General features: G+C 41.1%; 1 protein-coding gene across 3 annotated transcripts in view; it reads right to left on the reverse strand.

The window, feature by feature from the left end:
• Positions 2071–21697, reverse strand: part of TGFBR3 (transforming growth factor beta receptor 3) — a 185886-nt gene continuing 166259 nt past the window's right edge. The window contains exons 15-17 of one of the 3 annotated variants that reach the window (XM_018045753.1): positions 16520–16555; positions 14082–14189; positions 2071–5522 (exon numbers count right to left, since the gene is read on the reverse strand). In XM_018045753.1, coding sequence (XP_017901242.1) covers positions 5404–5522; positions 14082–14189; positions 16520–16555 — 263 coding nt within the window. In that variant the 3' untranslated portion in view covers positions 2071–5403. Of the gene's footprint in view, positions 5523–14081; positions 14190–16519; positions 16562–21697 lie in introns of all 3 variants that reach the window. The other 2 variants (XM_018045752.1, XM_018045754.1) reach the window with 2 other exon arrangements.

The following is a 21697-nucleotide window of genomic DNA, read 5'->3' on the forward strand; positions in this document are numbered from 1 at the left end:
GATCCAACCAGTCCATCCTAAAGGAGATCAGTCCTGGGTGTTCATTGGAAGGACTGATGCTGAAACTGAAACTCCAATACTTTGGTCACCTCATGCGAAGAGTTGACTCATTGGAAAAGACCCTGATGCTGGAAAGGATTGAGGGCTGAGGAGAAGGGGACGACCGAGGATGAGATGGCTGGATGGCATAACCAACTCGATGGACATGAGTTTGAGTGAACTCCGGGAGTTGGTGATGCACAGGAAGGCCTGGCATGCTGCGATTCATGGGGTCTCAAAGAGTCGGACACGACTGAGCGACTGAACTGCACTGAGTGCAAAAAAAAGAAAAAGTATTTCAGTGGGCTATGGGCTCTTTCAACAAAGAAACTCAAAACCAGAAATACAGTCCAGACATATCAATGCAAAACCTACATGCAATTTCAGGTAATTAATAGACACTCTGAAGCTCATTTATGGATCACCTAGGTTTTTGCTCTAGCAAAGACAGAGTTTAGTAGCAGAAAAATTGGTAAGCTATCAATTTCTCCCTTTATCCCCTGAGGGCTGGCTCCAGGGCACACTCTGGGTACTGGGCATTGGCTGGACTCTCTTCGATGGGGACTCCAACCTCGCTGGAGTGAGATGTGGCTTAAGCCCCTCTCACGGCTCCTGCTGTGTGGACACCTACCTGTGGGAGATGCAAGGCCTGGCCCTCTGTCCTTGATACCTTTGCGGGTCTGTTTCTAACTATGCGTGCATGCTAAATCACTTCAGCCATGTCCGATTCTTTGCGACTCCATGGACTGTAGCCTGCCAGTCTCCTTTGTCCATGGAATTCTCCAGGCAAGAATACTCAGATGGGTTACCATTCCCTCTCAGTGGATTTTCCCTACCCAGGGACTGAACCCATGTCTCCTGTGGCTCCTGCATTGCTGGTGGATTCTTTACTGCTGAGTCAGCCAGGAAGCCCGTTTCTAACCATCCAGATCACTAATTCTTAAAAGGAGAGAAGGCAGGGATCTGGGAGTGCAGTTTGTAAATATATATTCAATGTTACCATTTCATCTCTGATAGCAAAAGAAAGCTATTCTTTTCAGAATATAAACGTGTCTGGTTGGGGATATGCCACATTGGACTTGAGTTCTAGAGAGCTGAGAGAAGTAGGTGGGAAAGTAAGCAGATTATTCTCTTTCAACCATGCTGAGGAGGTTGAAATTTGTTCCGAAGGCAAATCAAGGAATTACTTAAAGACGCCAGGCTGGAAAGTGACATGACTTGAGACAGCTCAAGACTCCTTCGGCTGCATGGTGGAGAGAGAGGGTTAAAGGGGAGCAGGCCAGGGAGTGGGAGTTTAAAAGATGATGGGTTTTGGATGCTGGGTAACAGCAGAAGGAGCAGAAATAAGTCAGTGGTTTGGAGAAAGAGACATTCCAAAGGTAGAATAAGCTTGGATTTATTAATTTGGGGGTGTGGTAGCCAAAAATAGTCTAGAGAGATTCCCAGGTTTCTGGCATGGGCAGCTGGTAGATGGTGATGGCATATTGATAGAGGATGCTGGAAGCAGCACTGGGAAATTTGGAGGGGATGGTAATAGTAGATCCGAAATACGTATTATTTCTCTTTCCATGCCTCCAGGAGATTGACAGAAAGCCCTTGGATGGACGCCAGGGCTGACATCCACTTCCAGGTCTCCTGCCACATTTTTCTGAAAAGAGTGGAAGCTCCACCATGCCCCACTCCAGTCTGTCACCCCTCCCCTCTGCTATGTGAGCCTTAGCCCTTCCCCTCCCTCCTCCTCAACGACTTGCAACCCCGTGGACTGTAGCCCTCCAGCCTCTTCTGTCCATGGGATTTCCCAGGCAAGAGTACTGGAGTGAGCAGACATTTCTCCCTTCCGGGGATCTTCCTGATCCAGGGATCAAACCCGCATCTCTTGCATCTCCTGCATTGGCAAGTGGGCTCTTTCCCACTGAGCCACCTGGGAAGCCCAACACAGTTGCAGCAGACGGTAAATTTAGCAGAAAGGCCATGAACAAGGGTTATGTCAGCCCGAGGGGAGGATTTAATGATAACCAAGCAAGACACGTATTAATAATTGATATATATCTTTTTATTATGCACAGATAAAGGATTTAAAACTGTGGTTATCAAAACTATACATCTAAGCATGTTCACAAATTTGTTGACACATTGAACAGAGAAAAAGAGTACAACAGGGGTGCTCAAACTGGCCACAGGGATTTTCAGGGTACTCTTTTTACCCTCATAGATGAAAAACAGCAACAAAATCAGGCTCATTCAGGAAAAACCAGAAGAGAGAAGTATTGTATTTGGAAACTGATAATAGTCCTTTTTAGAAAAACATCTGTTGGTTTCATGAACAACCCCCAGCTAAAACAAACAGGAAAAAAAAATCACACGCACGAGTCACCCAACAAAATGTGCTCTGTTAACACAATCAGCAGTACAACCATCACTCAAACCATGAGGTAGTTACAGTACAAAAGACCGGCACGCAGGTGCGCACCCCCACACACACTCACAACCACGCCCACTACAGAACACACACAGGAAACGGGTTTACAATCTCATTACAGACAAGGAAAAGATCTTTTGTTTTGTTTAGAAAATGCTATAGAAACAGCTTTGACAGAAGGAATCGACTTTTCAAATACAGAGTAATGGCTGGTACACACCACATGGTGAAAAGCTGTAGGGTATTACACAGACAATCTGCCTTGGAATTTAGAGCATTTCAACAATAGCTTTAGCATATAACAAACAAAACAAAGTGGCCTCTGCGGATGAAGGGTGTAACCTGCAGCAGTAACAAGAGTTTTCAGATAGAGAAATTTAACTGGAATATAAAAACTGTTTTAAAGAAACTTACAGGATGTGTTATAAAGTAGAGCTTATACTTTGTATTCATTAAAACTGTGAAGTATGAAGCAATTGGAAATGCTATAACAGGAAGCTAGGGAGAAAACACAGTATTTTTTAAATGTTCACTTTTTAGAAACATTTCAGAAATACTTAATGACATTCACTCTCCAATAACACAGGATCAGGTTTCATCAACATGAATTTCTTGATCTGAATAATACTTCTGGATAGTAAGACCCAAATACATAAAGGTTGACTTCTCTTTTAAAATCTCTTGGCTTACATCCATAAATTTGTAAATTAATTTTAAATTATTTATAAAATCATTGGCAATGCAGCATCTCTCTCAAAAATATACATTTGAATATATTACAAAAGGTTTTAAACCCTGTCCATCTAAGAATTGAATCTTTTAATACCTCTTAATAGTTAATTTTCTTTTTAACAGGATGGATAGGGATTTTTAAAAAGCAAAGAACTGATCAAAAGAATTCACAGTAACTGAAATTAAACATTTCATATGGAGTAACTTAAATTTATCTAAAACACTTAAATATATCTTTATACACAGATTTTTGTAGTAAAATATAGCTATAAGTGACTTAAAGACTCTAGTCTTCTTTGAAGACATCTTTAAACTTTTTTATACATAGAATATGCTAAAACAATACATTCTGCTGAAGGTTAGGCAAAGCGCATTATTTTCAAACACAGGTAGCGTAATCTAAGTCCTCCATGCTGATACCTTTATGTTAAAAATATAGTTAACTGAAGGCAAAATTTTTTTTCTAATCTATCTTTATTTGTAGAGATCTGCAAAATTATCAGTGTAGATAGCCTGGAAATCTTAGCCCTCAATCTGTTTTGGTTAAAATCATCTTGATTGAATGTTTATAACTATGAAATCAATTGGAGCAGGACTCTATGGTGGGGTAACAATGACTGTCAATCTCCACCTATTTGCCTGGTAGACACTGCCTTCCAGTCTCAGGCAACACCAACATTTCCTACTTAAGGCTCTATTCACAGAGAACCAGGCACAGCTTCCTTATTTTAAGAGCATTTAGATTTGCTTGTGGGTATTTTAGATGTAACATCTAGCCTGTTCTATTTGTAGAGTTCTGAGTTGTTTGGGAGAATTCTGGTAAAACAATAATATTTACTGGCAATCAAGTAATCTTCAGTAGTAAGTGATTTGGCATGGATGCTTTCCTCTGGCATTGTTTTTTCGTGTGTGTGTTTGTGTGTGTGTGTGTGTGTGTGTGTTTAACATAGAGGTATCAGTTGAGCTTATTTTAGCTGCAAAGTGGCATATTATTGATACTCCATTTTAATAAAATTTACCTCAAATTCTTTTTGAGTTTGGGGATATATTTAAGGCAAGAAAACTAAAGCATCCAAATGAGCGCCTTTTTCCAAATCTCATCACTTTCTTGGCAGAACTGGTGACCCTGTTCAGATAACCAACAGAAAACCAAAAGAATCTGCCATATGTTTGCAACTTATAAGAGCTTCATGCTTACGAAAGAATCTTTTTAAAAGGCTGACATGTTTTGAATGGAATCACTAATTCTCCCAAAAATATTTAAGAATAAACAACTCTGAAGGTGTAGGACATTTTCTAAATGGGAGTGAGTTTTCTCTTCAACTGAAAAAACAAAAGTGCCAAATGACATATAATATACATGCGCTGGTATATATATCACTGTGCAAATTCCTCCTCAGGTTTTAGAAGAGAATTTTGCCCCTGTTTACACATTAATTTAGTAGAGCACAGTGTCATAAATGAGCAGGAATCTGCAGTCCCAGATTTTGGCCATTTTCAATTTCTATATGCTTATAAAGAAATACAAACTTTGCGTTAAGACATTTTTGCAGTTGGTGTGTGAGCGTGGGGAGGAGGAAGCTGATAAGGAATTCAGCACTGGTTTTGGCCCAGGGCACAAGAAGGAATGTTGCCTTGAGGTGTGTCAGGGTGCAGTCCACAAGGGCAGCACCCATCAAGCTGACACAGCGGTCCCACAAGTGTGGCAGCAAGGTGAGAAGTGTGCATCCTGAAGGTGCAAATTAGACATGGAGGAACACACTTAGAAAGTCCTGAAGCATTTCTTTTGTTTTACATCTTGGTTCGGTTAGAAAATAATCTTTGGCCACATCTCTTCACTGGCTCTACTATCTGGTTATTCCTTTTACCAACTCCTTGTATCTGGGTAAAAGGCAGGGCTTCAACTTATGGATGTTCTTACCTGGACAAAGCAGCATTTAAAAAACTGGCATGTGTTTCACATTGAAAACCCCTAAGCCTGTGAGGGGCTGGTGGAGAAGGCCACCACCTTAGCTTTCTCACATGAATCTAGTGTGTTACAGAAGTCCAGGGGGCCCGATTATGTCAGCCCTGGGTGGGGGGTGAACACAACAGGTGACGGTTATACTGAAATTCACTCTCTTTACAAGGGAACCGCAGTTGAGCCTTCTGAGCCTGGAATCTGGACACAGGTGTGGGCCCCCAGGCCTGCCCTCGACGGCGGGCGGGGCAGGCTAGGCCGTGCTGCTGCTGGAGCAGGGTGTGCTCTGCGTGCTGCCAATGCTGTGGGCTGCGCTGCTGTTCTCTGAAGCTGGCGGGGATGTGGGCACTTGCTGCCTTCCTGCTGTCTCTCCTGCAGTCAATACAGAAAAGGACAGACGCATGTTACATGTGTGCATTTCTGAAAAGACCATTTCATCTGGGGCTCTTCTCAACCATGGGCAGAAGCAGCTAGATCAGAAGGCCTCCCATCACGATGCTGTTTCTGCTTGTTGCCGTTTTGTTTTGTTTTTAAAGCCCCTTGCACAGGGAAAAAGGAATGTTTTCAAGGTGATTGACAGACAGTTAATAGGGGCCAAGACCCCCTAATAGTTGAGGATGAATGCACAGGATTTCAGTGCCTACAGCCTTTGAAGAAACCACCATCATCTGTGCTGTGTGGTCCAAATGACCAGCACCTGTATTCAGAGAACATCTCCTCTCATAAAGGTATCAGAGGGTTTGGAGAACCAGACCTTTAAACTGTAATGAGATCACCTTGGCAATATGGAGGCCTTTTTCTGAATACACCTGGTCAAAATAGGGGTGGTGATGCCAAGGTTTCGCCCTAGCTGTAGCAGAGAGTGCTTTGTGACGAGCACAGGACCCACACCTGAGAAATGGAGGTGGGAGGACCTGGTGCTCAGAAAAACCTTTTGAAGAAGGGGTTTAGCTGTTGCACAAGGGACTGCAGTTGCCAGGAACACCCCGTCCATCCTGAGGTTTGCAGCCTGAGTATCTCCTCACACATCAAGTACCCTACTTTTCATCACACACCCCACTGCATTTTAGCTAAGCCCATTCCTTGCGCCAAGTGTGCAGGACTGTGGGGAGGAAGGAGACCTTGGGTCACACACATGGTTTGCATTTAACACAGCAAAGAGCTCTAGAGCTATCTTTTCTTCAACAAAATTGGCCTGAGAGCAGCCCTCAAAAAAATGGCTCTAGGTAGGGAAAAGCAATCAAGGCTCTCCGATGACAAACACAGCATTTTCTTTAAAAAATCAAAGCATAAACTTCATAAATTTCTGGTCAGTGGTCTCCCCGCTCCAATGTGGGAAGCCCCAGAGGGCCAGGTCTGTTTATGAGTGAGCCTCCTCTTTCCTGTCGGCCTGAAATACACAGCTCTCTGCTGGAGATAAGCAACCCTCTGGCCTCTTCGTTAAAACAAAACACATCAGCAAAGGCTCTGCCCTCCAAGCACAGGAACTCGGCCCTTTACTCCTCAAAAACCTCTGCCAAAACAGCAGTTCCACAAAACAGAGAAGCAGCTTGTGTGGTACAGCTTTCCCTGTCACCCATTTAGGAACCACCCAGTGACACACATTCAGGCTTCAACCTCTGGGTCTTCACATGCTTGTTGCATATTTGGCCCATGCTGTATTTTCTCTGATTATCTCTTCTTCTGGGATTGGAGGGATGGAGAGGGAATTCTGGGTCAATATTTCTCAGAGGCAGAGTAACATTGTATTTTCATTCTTCTTTTTGGGGGGCAATCTATATTTTGGACCCTTTCCAGGGCTGCCCTCTACCCTTCATGTGTGCATTTAATTAAAGGCATGGACGTTTGCCTCAATGACAGTGACTTTCTGCCAGAAATCCACTTTCCCCAGAGTGGGAACTTTCTTTCTAAAAGGAAATTAAATCTGTTAGCTATTCTGAATTCTTATGTCTATCAAAAAAAAAAAAAAAAAAAAAAAGCCCCAAACCTCTAGAGACTGGAACAACTCGTGATCGACTTGAAAAATTCAGCCCCCTGCCAACCCACATGTGGATCCACACCCATTCTCATTGTTATCAATTAGCAGGACTAATGTGACTGCGGTGAAGGACAGTTTAAAAATACCTCTTCCCCATTTAAATAAAGGATACATCAGAAAAGCAGGAGGTAAGTCAACACACCACCCTCCCCACTTTGGCTCACCTGGGCTTCGTTTGTTTGGCCTGATAGTGGCTAAATCAGCAAGAAGGCCTTGGCTTGTCCTACTGACAGTGAACAAGTCTGTCTCATCCCAAATGCGACATGTGCACGATTAGTCACATTCAGGAAAAGTGCCAGTACTACGCCCTGCCCAGGAAGTCTGAATATTTGCTTTCCGAAGTCTATTTGCCAAATATAATTTGTTGCCATGTCAGTTTATTTTAATCATTACCCATTAAAAAGGTCTTTCAACTTCCAGAGTTTTGGAAACTCTTGTGCTGCTGATACAAAACACTGTCCAAAATGAAACCCCAAGCAAAACAAAACAAAGATGTCCCCTATACTCAAGATTGCAGGATCCATTTCACCAGGGTGGACAAGTCAACTTAACCAAATAATCCCCTGGCTTTGAGCCAACAGTGTGCCAAGGAGAATCTTTGTCTGAGATCTGCTTGGAAATGTTGAAAACATCCTCTTTAGACTATCCCTTCTAGCCCTGGGTCTATTTTCACATGTAAGATGTGAGAGTTCTCATTATAACCAAGTTGTTAAAAAAAAAACTTTTACCTTTTGAGAAATCAAGAAAAGTTTTCTCACTGTCAGATGCAAGTGGCACTACAGAAAAATTCACTATGAGAAACAGAAGTTTAACATGCAGATGTTTCTGCTTAAAAAGCCAGCAGAGTCCCTTAGGTTTTCTGAGATGTGTCCTTTGGTTTTCTGCTCTCTAGCACAGTGACCTCTGATGTCTTGAAGCACTGACTTTCTTCAGAATATCCCTTGGGTGACAAATACAACCAGCCTCCTTCTGGAGAAGATGGGCAGTGAGGACCGCAGGGTTATGCAGAGCAGGCCCACTTAGCGAATGCAAGTTCAAGCAAGGCCCCTTTACCATGGATTTCAAACTTGGCCATCAAAAGAAATGTGCTTAGTCTTCATGCTTTGCTCCTAAAATCTCAAACCATGAAAGAAGAGACCCTTGGGAAGGAGAGTGAGTAGGGAAAAGACGCATCTGGCACATGTTGTCCTCAGGAAAACGGTGTGTTGCAAGGGTTCATCCCACTCAGCTCACATATTAGGCTGGGGCTAAGCCTCGATATTGCCAGAGATGCCCTTAGAAACAGAAAGAAACATATTTTAAGGGATAACTTGTTTCCTTTCTTCAGTTTAGCATGGAGCTGTTCAGATCTGATTTCCTGCCACTTTTCGGCAGTTTACAACTGGATTCTTATCCCTGTTTTTTAGCATGGCAGGTCCTAGGGGAGAAACTTTAAGATGTGAATAACATGGAGAAGCTCTATGGGGAAACAAGAATAGAAGAATTTTAAAGAAAAGTGAGAGGAATCTTGATTATTTAGCCCAAAGCAGATAGTTTGCAAATACTGGCCATAGAGAATTATTACCGAGAGGAGCAGACAGGTGTTCTTTATCTCCCTGCAGGGCAGAACATGAGGAAATGAGTTTAAATGGCAGTGATAGAGATTTAGGTCACACAGAAGGGAACTTGCTCATTATGAGGATTGGCTAGTTACAGTGGGAATTTGTGGAATTTCTTTCTTGGGAGATATTTAAGCATTGGATTGAAGACCGTGTGGGGGTGACTCATACTCAACATTACTTGACACTGCAGAGAAAACAAAGATATTTCCCTCTTAGGCCTATGTGTTGGTTGCAATTTTGTACCAGTTGTCTCAATCTCTTGATATCCTAATTGTAACTATTTCACAGACTCAAGTAAGGATAGTCTCTGATGCTGGGAGGGATTGGGGGCAGGAAGAGAAGGGGATGACAGAGGATGAGATAGCTGGATGGCATCACCGACTCGATAAACGTGAGTCTGACTGAACTCTGGGAGTTGGTGATGGACAAGGAGGCCTGGCGTGCTGCAATTCATGGGGTTGCAAAGAGTCGGACACGACTGAGCGACTGAACTGAACTGAAGGACAGTGAATTAGATCAACCTTTAGAGAAGCTTTCCATCACTATTCACCATTTTCAAAAATTGCCCCTCCTCACTTTTCAAGCTAAAAGACTTTCCTTTTGCAGGCAAAACTTTGCAGGAGGGGTGCATTAGATGTTGTAAGTTATGGAGAAAGGGAGAAACGTTCCAAGGAAGGAAGCAAAATCTTTCAAAATATTCTGCTTCCCACTTTCTTTCAATATTACTGCAATGTGACCAGCCTGTTCCACACTTGCACTTTGGTTTTCCATGGGCATCTTATTTGAACTCAACCTGAGCACTTGGGTGAAGAGAGTGGATCCTGCCTTCTTTCCAGTCATACGAGGGTTTCCACCTATTCCACCTGCATCTTTCTGATCCCTGTAACTTAGCCTCTTGCCTCCAACTTGAGTCACACTTTTGCTCATCTTGCTGCTTCTGAATTACATTTGGAAGCATGGAGAAACTTCAGACTTCTAGAAATATCTGAAGCTTCCAGAGACACTCCTAATTAAAAGACATGATTCAGGCGGACCTGGGTATGTGCTTGACTTCTGCTTTAAGAATACACAGTGTATTCAACTAAGATTGGTTGAACAGAAGCCTGTTAAACAGAAGTTTACTCTCTGAAGAGAATGAAACTAGGGTTCTGGGAATGACCAACACCAGCACAAGAGGGAAGAGAAACACAATGACAGAGGAGAACAAAATTAACACCTACATGTTGAATGTTGTGACCCCCAGAATGTTCACAGCCTGATCTATAACCTCCAAGAAGGAAATAGGAAAACCTGTTTCACAGAAAACATGATGAACTCAAGAGGAAAGATCCAAAGATGTGATATCAGGAGTTTCTCAATAAAAGGCCCAGCTAGATCACCCTAAGTAAAGTTCAAAATCAATATGTTCCACCCACAAGCTCAGAACTTCCCTATTCTTAAATAATTCTATATTAATATTCTTAGAGAGATAAGATATTGTACCCATAAGACAAGAATAGGACATGTTTCTTTAATTCATGGGAAAAACTTCTTGGAATTAACAAACTTGAAGGCAATATTAAAAATGCAATAAGAAACTGAAAGATAAAGATAAAGAAATCTCCTAGAAAAGAAAGGAAAAATATGGAAAACAGAAAAGGAGAATTACAGCACAATTCAAGAAGTTCAACTTTCAAATAAGATTTCTAGAAAGAGAGAACAGAAAAAAACATGGGCAAGAAAAAATAAATAATTCTAAAAAATCTCAACAACAAAGGACATAGTTTCTAGACTGAAAGGCCTCAATTAATGCCCAGCATAATGAATGAAAATATACCTACATCAAGCACTATCATTGTAAAGTTTCTTCCAGAAAGAAAAAAAAATATTAGAAATCTGAATGACTTTGAATTTCCCAAAAGCAATTTCAGAGCTAAAAGTCAGTGAGGTGTGCTTTCAAAATTCTGAAGAAAAAACACTTGAAGTCTAAAATTCTATACCATGGCAAACTATCTGTTACTGTTTATGTAAGATGAGGATATTTTCAGACATGCAAATGATATTTTCACACATGTGAAAAACATTTCTCTCTTATGTTCCCTTTAAACGAAGGAGGAGGAAGACACAGGATCCATGACACAGGACATCTACAACTCAAAAGTATTGAGGAAAATGAGTCAGTCGAATACCTGATGTTTGAACGTGTATGTGTAAAAGGAGATTGAGACAACTGGAAGAGTCAACAGATGAATTCATGGTGATGGTTTAGTTGCTAAGTCGTATTACCAGTATAATTCTATTTGGAGGATGATTTCAGCCTTTAAACTATGTACATGTTGTGATAAAGCTAAAAAGTTTACTGAATAAATGCTTTTGCTCCTCTCCTTAAAAAACAAAACATAATATTGCACAGAACTTTTGGGACCTTCATGAGTCAGTTTAGGGACTCTGACCTTGTTAGGTTCCAGGAGCATGAAGATTCTGTGACTCCATTCCAGGACCATTTCTACCCTCACTGCCCCACCTCTCTGCACTATCTTAGTGGAGAATGTAAGTTTTAGGAATGGGGTTTTCCAAACAGTGAATATAGCTTTGGAAGTATCCATTATCATACCGAAAGCTGTCATATGATAAGAGCAGGGAAGCAGATTTTTTTGACTAACATGCATTCCATGTATGTAAGTAGATCTCCACAGTTCAAACCTAAGGCTTGGTTCTGTGCTCTGTGCTGCAGACAGAGTGGAAAGCACAAAGGGAAATATCTAAACTGAGGACTATTTTAGCTACAGAGGCAGATGTTGCCTGAACCCCCAAATATACCATATAAGGTCTGAGTTCCACAGCTTAGATTATTGCGGAAATTGAATGGACTGAGTCAGTGTTTGTATAGACACCTCTTTCCACTGGCCACCGCATTATGATCTTTTCATCTAAATTTGCTGCTGGCTGATCCAGGTAATAAACGGAGAGGGTTCTCAATAGGAAACTACCACTTGGTCCTGCAGTAAGTCTTTCTTTCTTGCGTCTTGCTGGTATTCCTTAGGAGTGGTCTTTAAAGTGAACCAGAGGCTACAGCTTTTAATAAAAAGTCATTTCAAGCTGTGATGCTAACAGGTTAGAATCCAAATGACTAGAGTTTAGAGTCCAAGCCTTTCAGCTTCCAAATGAGCCTAATTTATTTTGCTGGAAACCATCACAGGAAGGGCTTTGGGTTTTTGTTTTTAAATCTACTTATAACAACACATCTCAGAATTTAATGAGCAGCAATGCATGTCATAAAGCCAGGTTTTGCTCTCTCCCAGGTTTGTCAGTGTATCTGTGGACAAGAGTTTGGGGTTATCAGAGGGAATTCAGTGGGGTTTGTTCCCACAGTGACACCATTTGGTTGCCCTATTTTGCTTTGAGCTGGCTTCCTGGCCCTCCTGGCCTGAGATCAGATTTCAGAGTTTGGGAGTGTAGCTCTATTACCAAGGCCAGTCATGATCAGCAGGTATGTGGTAAGCATCTGTGGGTGACTACCTTGTAGAAATCTTCAGGGCTACAGAGTCTTCTTGGAGTACTTTCAAGTTCATTCCTAATATATACAGCATAAGCTGCCAAGAACTCTAGAACTTTACAGCCATGCAGGAGAATGGGGAAAGCTGCAAAGAACTGTGAGTCTGAGATTTGGATGTGGTAGTACTCCTGTGACAGAATTATTCACTCAAAGAGGCTCCTCTGCTAAACACTGTCCCTTCCAGTGCTTGTGTAAGCTGTTCATGAAGAACAACATTCCTAAATGGATTCACAGATGTCCATATATCCTCAGTCTAACACTTAACAGACTTATTTCCTTTCGCTCACATGAAACAGACAGTCGACCCTTGGACAATGTGGGGCTTAATCTGCATATAACTGATAGTCTGCCTTCTGCATCCCAAATTCTTCTGCATCTGCAGATTCTACCAACCATGGACCATGACAGCAGTATTTACTCTTTAAAAATAATCGCATATAACCCACACTGTTTAAGAGTAACTGGCTTCACTCAAAAGGTTGTTGATTAGGAACAATAATCTAAGGACTTAGAGCCTTATTGTTAAACTCCTAAAATTTGCTTTGGACTGTGTGACTTTCCTATGCTTGGCACCTTAGGGTTCATTCTGCTCCTTCTGCCATAATTTAAAATAACTCAGAGAATGCAGTATTTGAAGGGAAGATTCTGATGAGGATTAAGATATGACTTCTCAAAACACCCTTCCATACTTCTGTTTCCTTGAAAGCAGTCATTGCTTCAGCTTGGCCAGTTAGACAGCCCAAGAGTAAGGCCAAAGATGGTGGCATGCACTGGTTCAATGGAAAATAAATGAAACTCACAGAAAGTCTGTGCCTGCCACTATCTGACTGATCAATTCAGCACCTTATCCAGGTTCACAGTGTAAATAAGCATATAAAAACAGACAATACCAACTAGCTTGCTAGACATGTCTCAAAATGCGTCTTTCCTTCCCATATTTACAAGGAACCTAAGAAAGAAGTTATGAAACAGCAATCCATTTGTTCCTTCCTCTTGCACTACAGACACCCCAAGCCTGGCTTGCATTGTGTCTTGGGGTCAGAACAAGTTTTCTTTCTGTTCAGGCCAGAATGTTTCTACCTTGGGACTGGAGGGTAAAGGGCAGGAAGAAAGGCACATGATAATTTTTAGGGGTGGAAGAACGTAACTCGAAAACGAACTGCTTTGTTTGACTATTTCTATTTACAATTCATGAAAAAATACTTTAAAATTTTAAATAACTTTCAAGAAAAGAAAAGAGAATTCAGTGTTTATCCAAGAAGAGATAGTATGGGTTTAAAAAAGGTTGAGAAATTCTGGTTTAAGCCATTGATTAGGGCCTCTGGTGGACAGTGCTCAGCATCTTAGCAGATGTGGTAATAAAATCTTGGCTTCCTCGCTTACTTCCTGTCCATTTATATGTCTATTCTGAAGTTCTCAACTTTGGGTGAATGGTTTATGTTTCCAGTTTGTCTACATTAACTTTCTTTAATTAAGTCCTAACCACAAAATAGTTTTATTAGAAGCTAAACTTTAGCAACATCTCAAATACAATTAACATAGTTTAAACACTCCTTTTCTACAACTGCTTAAAACAAATTATAGTTTTGCAAAACCCAGTTCATGCCAAATACGTAAATGTGAAAATGGTGGGAATGAACTTTCTCTCTCTTACATTCATTATTTCATCCATTCATCCGTGCAGAGAAACACCAAATGCCTTTAGTGTGCGAGGCACACAGGATGTGCACCAACTGACAGGCAACAGTCACACTAACCTGTGTGAGAATAGATGTACCACAAGGCCCCCGTCAGCAGCGCTCCAATCACAAATGCTGCGAACGCAATGCCCATCACGGTTAGGGTGTCCAGACCATGGAAAATCTCTGTAATGATAAGAAACCAATGCATACTTTGAGTGAATCAGCATCACATGCTACAATTTTATATTTGTTTCGCAAGTATCATCAGAAAGGCTGAGAACCAGCTAACAAACTCTGAGGATAAAAAGTGGATTCTAACAAAATACACTATATTTGTAACTTGCAAATATTTTCTCAAAAGAAAAATGAAATTCTCAGATTTCCAAGATACTTTCAGTTTGCAGTTTACTTTGAGCATCAAACTTACTAAAAAGTCAGATTTGTCAGCTCTGTAAAACTTTAGGCCTGTGGTTCATTGCCTCAGTCTGAGGATATACTATTTGAACAGCAAAGGGGCTTGAAAGTCAAAGCTCAAGACGCTTGGGAAAATAAGGTAAACTTCCATTATCAAAATATGGCTTCTTATTCATTAAACATTGAGACCCTTCACAAAATACAATGAGACACTACACAGAAACCACAAGCCAAACACTTTACAAACATACTTCCATGAACATTTAAAACATGAAAGATAACAGGAAGGAAAATGGTGAGAAGGAGAAAACGTAGAACATAACTTTCACTGATCTCACATTTCAACCCTCCATCTCAATAATTACCTATTGTGTCATTTAACACAACCTACTTTTTAACACTTTTCCAACCATGACCTTTCTGAGGGGACTAGAAATACTCCTCAGCGGGGAGTGATGTCAATTTTATGGTCAGCAAAACATATAAATAGAATCAATTTGGCAAAGATTTTTACATTTGAAATTAATTCCAGGCCATAGATACAGAACATTTCCTTTTATGTAAGAAAATTACCTTCTTTGAGTCATTTATAAAAAGTAAAGATCAGTTTCTAAGAGAGAGAGGTTTTCAGCGGAATAAAATTTCTAAAGTTTCTCTTTAAAAAAAAAAAAAAAATTAAAGTACAGGATCTCTCCGTTACTTCAATACTGTTTCTCTGCTCCTCTCCAGTCAGAAGTGACTCCAGCTGATCTCTATGTAAATTCAATCACTTTGCCTTTCAACTCACTTCAGTGTAAGATACCTGTGTAGATAAATGTGACCTGGAGCAGCCCCCGCACTCAAAAGGGCTCAGGAAAAGTATGACATTGTGGAGAAGATTCTGAAAGATCCAAATTCCCAAGTTCTGGTTCCTGCTCCTCTAGCCATGTGCCCCTTAGTGTTCATTTAACTTCTAAAAAAATGGGACAGCACTATCTTATCTTCTGAAGGCAGGAGGTAAACAAAAGGAGTTTGCAAAGGGGCTGGGGATCCCCTAGGAGGAATAAGAACTGGGAAGGACATTATGAAGGTTAGGACAAACCAAGCCATCAACCTAACCTAATTTAATTTAGTCTGTAGGACAGATATTAAAAGATGTCTTTTCATGCCTACAGATGAAAAGTAGGACGTGATAAAAAGTTTTGAGTGAAAATACACCAAAGTTCTAAAGACAGAGGTGTCATTTACAAGAATCAGACTAGGGGAGTATAGGAGAATGTGTCCATCTGCGTCTCTTTCTGGATTCATAATACTGTTCCATGATATTGTTAAAATAAATATTCTTAATAGAACGGTTTATAAAGTATTTAGCATAAAGAAACTCTCCAGGCTAATTCTTATGTATACGTGATGGAATTAGCCATGGAGACTAAATCTGGAATGTCTTAAGGAGGAAAAAAAAGTAAAGCTTCTCCCCACAGGCAACATTATCTAGATGAGTTCTGGGTGCACAGCCAGAAAGCCCAGGCTCTAGTCCTGCCTCAGTGCCAACTATAACTGTGGGGAAGTCACTGAAACGCTTCTGGGTCAGAGCTTTCTTCTGTATAAGCAATGAAGTTGCCCCAGATAATTTTCAAGGTATCATTTTGTAGCAGTTGGTCTCTCTCTGTCTTCCAAGTGTTCTCAACACCCCTTGGACTAGTGACTGCCTTAATGGTATAGCAACTAGTTCCTTCAGCACTGCCTCTCTGAGCAGGAAGATACAGTTGATGATACAAAAAGCAAACCACTCCCATGGCTATATGTTAAGTCTTTCAGATCACAGCCACTAAAGGTAGGTAAATGATGAACTTCTCCAAAATTAAGAAGCTACTACATTCCATTAAGGTGATGCATACCAATGGGTCAACAAATTCATATTTAAAAATGGCAACAGTAGAGAGGAAAAAAGAAAGGAGAATACAGGAAGGGGAAAAGAAAGTACGAGAAAAAAGGGGTAAGGGAGAATGAGAGCAGAAGTCTCCTTATCAAAACTCAGGGTCTGGCAAATGCTCCATAACCAACTCATTCTTATAAAAGCCCAGGAGGCTTTATTTCAAAACAGTTGCATAAAGACTTACGTGGAGTAATTGGAATCGGTTCCTTAATACTTGGACCTGTTTCTGAAACAAAAACATAAATCACGATGCATTCTACAGAGAAACCAAGTTCTAAGCAAGAGGTTATCAAAATCTCAGTAGAGGCTGACATTCTTCTATTTGTGAATACTTATTTTGTGAAAAGTCTGTCAATTATTCTATTTAGATATCAAGACTGTAACATGGATTACTCAGAAATTTTAAGCCCTGTACTTCGTTAATGATCAATTGTATACTTTCTCTAACCCGAAAAAAAACTGAAAGCAAACACCTAAACTTAGGAAATTTGAGTCTGATAATTCACACATGTGTGTGTGTGTGCGTGTGCACGCACACATGTGTATATACCTTTCTCTTTACGGTAAAGCGTCTGTCTACCATGCGGGAGACCCGGGTTCAGTCCCTGGGTCGGGAAGATCCTCTGTTGAAGGAAATGGCAATCCACTCCAGTACTACTGCCTGGAAAATCCCATGGACAGAGGAGCCTGGTAGGCTACAGTCCATGGGGTCGCAAAGAGTTGGACATGACTGAGCGACTTCACTTTCACTTTCTTTATTTACAAAAGGATGCAGTATCTCTAAGTATCATGTTTCTCCAGTGTATTTAATATTATTCCACTTTCAAAAAGTCTTCTAACACATACACAGACTGTAAAAGCATCTTTATTCCTCCTCCTGACAGCGTCGTCCTATAGTTCAGCTCCTCTTCATGCATCTGCATTATTACAAAGCTTCTCTAACTGGTCTCCTGGTCTCCACTACTGCACCCAACCCAAATGTTTCCTCCCCAGTATGTGCCCCCAGAATGACTTTTGCAGAGTTCAGGGCTGATTATATTATTGCCCTGATTAAACCATTCAATGGTTTCCCTTCCTTTACGGGAAAAAAGTCCAAACTCTCGAGCACGGCATGGAGTGATCTGCCTTCCTCTCCCCACCTCTCTCCAGCCTCCTTTCCTAATGGTTCCTCAGCCATGCTGGGCTCCTCGAAGTTAAGTTCCCCCACTCCTCCAGGCGGTTCCATGTCATCACAAGTTGCAAGCCATTCCCTCAAGTATTCTCCCCACATGACCTGCTCTGCTGGCATTTTCAGGGGAGGCGTTCTCTGACTCTTTCACAGCCCCATACCCACCCCAGTGGGGCAAATCTCTCCCACTTTTGCTCATCCTCTCCCTCTTTTGTTATAAAGGTGCCACATCACATCTGAATTCTCTTAATCTTTTCCACCTCCAGGGCAGAGCCTGGATCTTATTCATCTGCAGACCCTCAGGGCTCGGCCAGGAATAAAAGAGCCTTTACCAGAAAGCTTAGTGAAGGTCAGTTAGAATGTTGCTGTACTTTTTGATTCATCAGGTTTCCCTGATGGTTCAGACGGTAAAGAATCTGCCTGCAGTGCAGAAGACTTGTTTTTGATCCCTAGGTAGGGAAGATCCTCTGGAGGAGGGAATGGCAACCCACTCCAGTATTCTTGCCTGGAGAATTCCATGGACAGAGGAGCCTGGCAGGCTGCAGTCCATGGAGTCGCAAAGAGTTGGACACAACTGAAGCGACTTAGCATGTACACAATTTTGTAAACAGAGGCAATAGAGGAATTTTGGAATAAGACTGTTTGAAAATGCTTATACGCTTTGACATTTCTATAATGCCTTCATGTTCAGAGAGTGCTATAGAGCCTGATCTCATTTGAGGTTTCAACCAGCCCCATAAGGGAGGCAGAAACAGAATTCTTATCACTATCTTACAAAAAGGCAGCCTGAAATCCTTTATCATGTGACCAGCCCAAGGTCACAGCTGGAAAGCATCAGGGTAGGGGCTGACCCAGGATTCCACATTCTGCCTAGCAGGCTAAATGACTGGTGAGTGTGGCTGCGCCCTGAGCTAGAGAAGCACTGATTAAGCAGCTGCTTGTGCACAGCTGTGTGCTCTTCTCAACAGTGAGAGTATCATTGGCCACAGGGCAGCATATCACAGTCCACCATTTACTTTTGTACAAGTGAACTAAAGATGAATTTTATATTTGTAAATCATTGAAAAAAATCAAAATATTTCATGACATGTGAAAATTATACACAGTACAAATCTGTTCGTAAAGATGTATTTGAACATAACGAGGCTCATTCATTTATATACTGTCCACGGCCACTCTTAGGCTGCAACAGCAGTTAAGTAGTCGAGGCAGGGACTCCATAAGCCACAAACTGGACATAGTCACCATCTGGCTCTTTATAGAAAAAGTGTGTTAAGTCCTGGCACACAGACTCTACCCTGTTCTCGAGAGTTTAAAAGTAACATGTTTAGTGCCTCTCCTCACCTCCATTTTTATTCAATAAAAAAGGAACACACACCTTGTTCTGGAAGCCAAAATAAAGCAAAAAAACAATTGTGAAAAACTGACCAAAACAAGCAGCATTTGAGTTGATGTTTATAAAAATAGAGCAGCTAGACAGGATTGTTAAATTCTCAGGATTAACCATCTCAGCTGGTTGATTACATCCGTGACGCACGGAGTATCACAGTCTAGCTCTAGGGGGAGGGATGCTACGGGATGAAACAAAGTCACTACAATTGAAGGGTACCCCCTGGAGTTGTGCAGCATCGTGCCCCTGGGATTAGGATATATGAGAAAGTTATACTTAAATAAAATTACTAAGAAAACTAAAATAATTGTGTGTTTTTAAGAAAATGTATTTCAGTGTGCAGAACACATACCAACTACACAAGGCACATAAGAGCCCGTCTCCTGGGAGGTTGGCCCCACCAGCCTTATTCGCAGCAGTGAAGCAACAACAATGATGCCTCCACATTTGTACACTGTATAGTGTTTTACAGTCGACAAAAAAGCCTTCACTTGTATTTTCTCATTTTAAATTCCCAAGGGTCCTATGAAGTAGGGGCATCTAACCACAAAATTCTCCTATTTGTAAAAAGTAGTGGTTTGATACGCTGAACTAAGTCCAAAAGCACTTAAATGTCTCTATAGGGTTCATCATGCAAGAAATATACACACTTCTGGGAAGAGTTCCATCCAATCAACCACCCATGGCTAAACTTTGTCACTCAGAATCCCCAAAAGGTTTCAAATAATGATTCTCCCTTAAGGAGACCTCGTATGTGAGAATGTAGGCTTCACAGTAAAGCCTGTGTGATAGATGACACTGTTTGAAAATTCTTAATGGATTTACATTATTACCTAATCCTCTTACCCCACCCCAAATACGGGCCTTCTCAGACAGCTAAGCACAAACAGTTGTTGCTCATTTCCCCAGAGGTGAAGTTCCTCCATGCTTTCTGCGCATAAACAATAACAAGCACAGGCTGCAGAACCAAGGTTCAAGGATTTTATCCTCTTACTTTTGTGTTCCAAAATTCCCAATAAACCCTGACTATAACTAAAATAGTTTGATCTCCACTGGAACCCTATAATTGAGTTGGCATGCTGAAAGGAAAAGACAAAACAATATTTACTTTTGGTTTAAGGGTACGATTGCAAGAAAGGAATCCTAGCCATTGCTGTAAAGAGAAATTTTAACAATAAAGATTTCTGTACAGAAAGAATAAACTATAATCAACATTCTGACTTAAATTTTGTCATGTACTCTGAGCAAACTTTGGTCTGCCTCTAGAACCAAAACTTCCCTCCTCAGATTGTTTATTCATGGTTTTCATAAAAAAGATATTTCTCGGGTTATGCATGAGTAACTGACCACAACTTCTGTCCTCCCACTTTCAATTCAGTTCTCCTAAACATGGCAGGACCGGGCAGGCCCATAGGGAAATGAGGTGTCTAACTGGTACCCACATCTATTAGTATTTGGCACAGAGAGAAGGATGGGGAGATAAAGAAGCTTGTGCAGGCCACCGAAGATACAGTTTTTACTAACTTAACCACACTATAAATTAATCCCTTCTCTGGCTTCTTTCAATATTTATGACATTCACTGTAATTGCCTTCTCACTTATCTGTATCCTTCTACTAGATCAGTGGTTCTCACCCGGGAGTGATTTCTGCCCACTAGGCTCTCCAGGGGACATTTGGAAACATCCAGACACATTTTGGGTTGTCACGACTGGTGGTGGAAGGGTTTGTTAAGGATATCCAGTACGCAGAGTCCAGGGGTGCTGCGTAACATTCCACAATTCACAGGTCAACACTCCACAGCAAAGAGTTATCCAGCCCAAAACATCAGTAGTGCATTAGATTGTATCTTCATATTTATTTTAAGCTATAATTAAAGTAGGGAAAGTGTTAGTCGCTCAGTCGGGTGTGGCTCTTTTTGACCCCTCATCTGCCAGGCTTCTCTGTCCATGAAATTCTCCAGGCAAGAATACTGGAATGGGTAGCCATTCCTTTCTCCATGCATTAGATTGTAAAGGCATCAAACATAGGAAAATGTGTATATTATATGCCAAGCATATGGTAGATCCTCAATAAACGTTTTTGGAATAAATAACCATAAATACGTGGCTCAGCTGGTAAAGAATCCACCTGCAATGTGGGAGACCTAGGTTTGATCCCTGGGTTGGGAAGATCCCCTGGAGAAGGGAAAGGCTACCACTTCAGTATTATGGCCTGGAGAATTCCATGGACTGTATAGTCCATGAGACTGCAAAGAGTCAAAAACGACTGAGCAACTTTCACAAAAAATCATATATATTTTATTATTGCATACAAGCCCTAGCAACTTAACCTCCATGCTGCTTTCAGAGTACTCTTCCTAAATGATCTGATGGTCGGTTCTCTACTCAAGATCTTTTGATGGATCTCAGACTTTAGAGGTGCATACTGAAATATTTGTGAATCAAATGAAATGTCTGGGTTTCCTTCTAAATAATCCAGAGACAGGAAGTAATAAAACAAAATTGGCTATGAATTGGTAATTGTGGAAACCAGATGAATAGTTTATAGAAGTTCATGCTACTATTTCTTGTTTTTGTTTAGATTTGAAACTTTTGAAACTATAAGGTTTTCAAAACGTGAAGCATACTGAATAAATAAAAAAAAGAACCTATGATACCTCTCCCTTACTGAATAGAGACTGAATGTCTTGATCTGCTAACTAAGCACTTCTACCATCTTTCTCCTCGGCTTCCCCTCATCTTTACCTCTGCCTGAGGACAAAACCTGCCTGGTGCTTTAAAGTATTTTTGTTCTGGAAAAATC

The sequence above is a fragment of the Capra hircus genome, chromosome 3, assembly GCF_001704415.2.
Source record: "Capra hircus breed San Clemente chromosome 3, ASM170441v1, whole genome shotgun sequence".
Classification (NCBI taxonomy): Eukaryota; Metazoa; Chordata; class Mammalia; order Artiodactyla; family Bovidae; genus Capra; species Capra hircus.